The 284-nt window shown below is 53.5% G+C and overlaps 1 protein-coding gene across 1 annotated transcript in view; it reads right to left on the bottom strand.

Annotated features, from left to right (window-relative positions):
- The window catches only part of LOC119589159 (sodium- and chloride-dependent GABA transporter 1-like), a 43877-nt gene that overhangs the window by 23414 nt on the left and 20179 nt on the right, over positions 1-284 (bottom strand). Inside the window, exon 2 of the mRNA XM_037937745.1 lies at positions 27-158. Within this exon, the coding sequence (XP_037793673.1) occupies positions 27-158 (132 nt within the window). The remainder of the gene's footprint in view (positions 1-26; positions 159-284) is intronic.

Genomic DNA, 284 nt, shown 5'->3' with positions numbered 1-284 from the left:
CACAGAAAACACGTCTCAATACTTGCCCTTGAAGATGGGTGTTATCCTCCACACGGTAAGGCCGCCTGTGCCAAAGTACTGGCCCATGGACACCTCCAGGAAAAACGTGGGCACGCCGCAGCACAGCACCGTCAGCACGTAGGGGATCAAGAAGGCACCTGGGGAACACAAGGGATAGAGCTAAGCCAAGTGAGAGGTTACAAATTGCAGCGCAGTTAGGATAACGTATGGGTGAGGCAGAGCGTGTCTGAGGGAGAGAAAAGCTGTTGAAGGTAGAGTTCGTG

Source organism: Penaeus monodon, chromosome 25, assembly GCF_015228065.2.
Source record: "Penaeus monodon isolate SGIC_2016 chromosome 25, NSTDA_Pmon_1, whole genome shotgun sequence".
NCBI classification, from domain to species: Eukaryota; Metazoa; Arthropoda; class Malacostraca; order Decapoda; family Penaeidae; genus Penaeus; species Penaeus monodon.
Note: the sequence above shows the minus strand (reverse complement) of the source record. Positions and strands in the feature narration are given on the sequence as shown.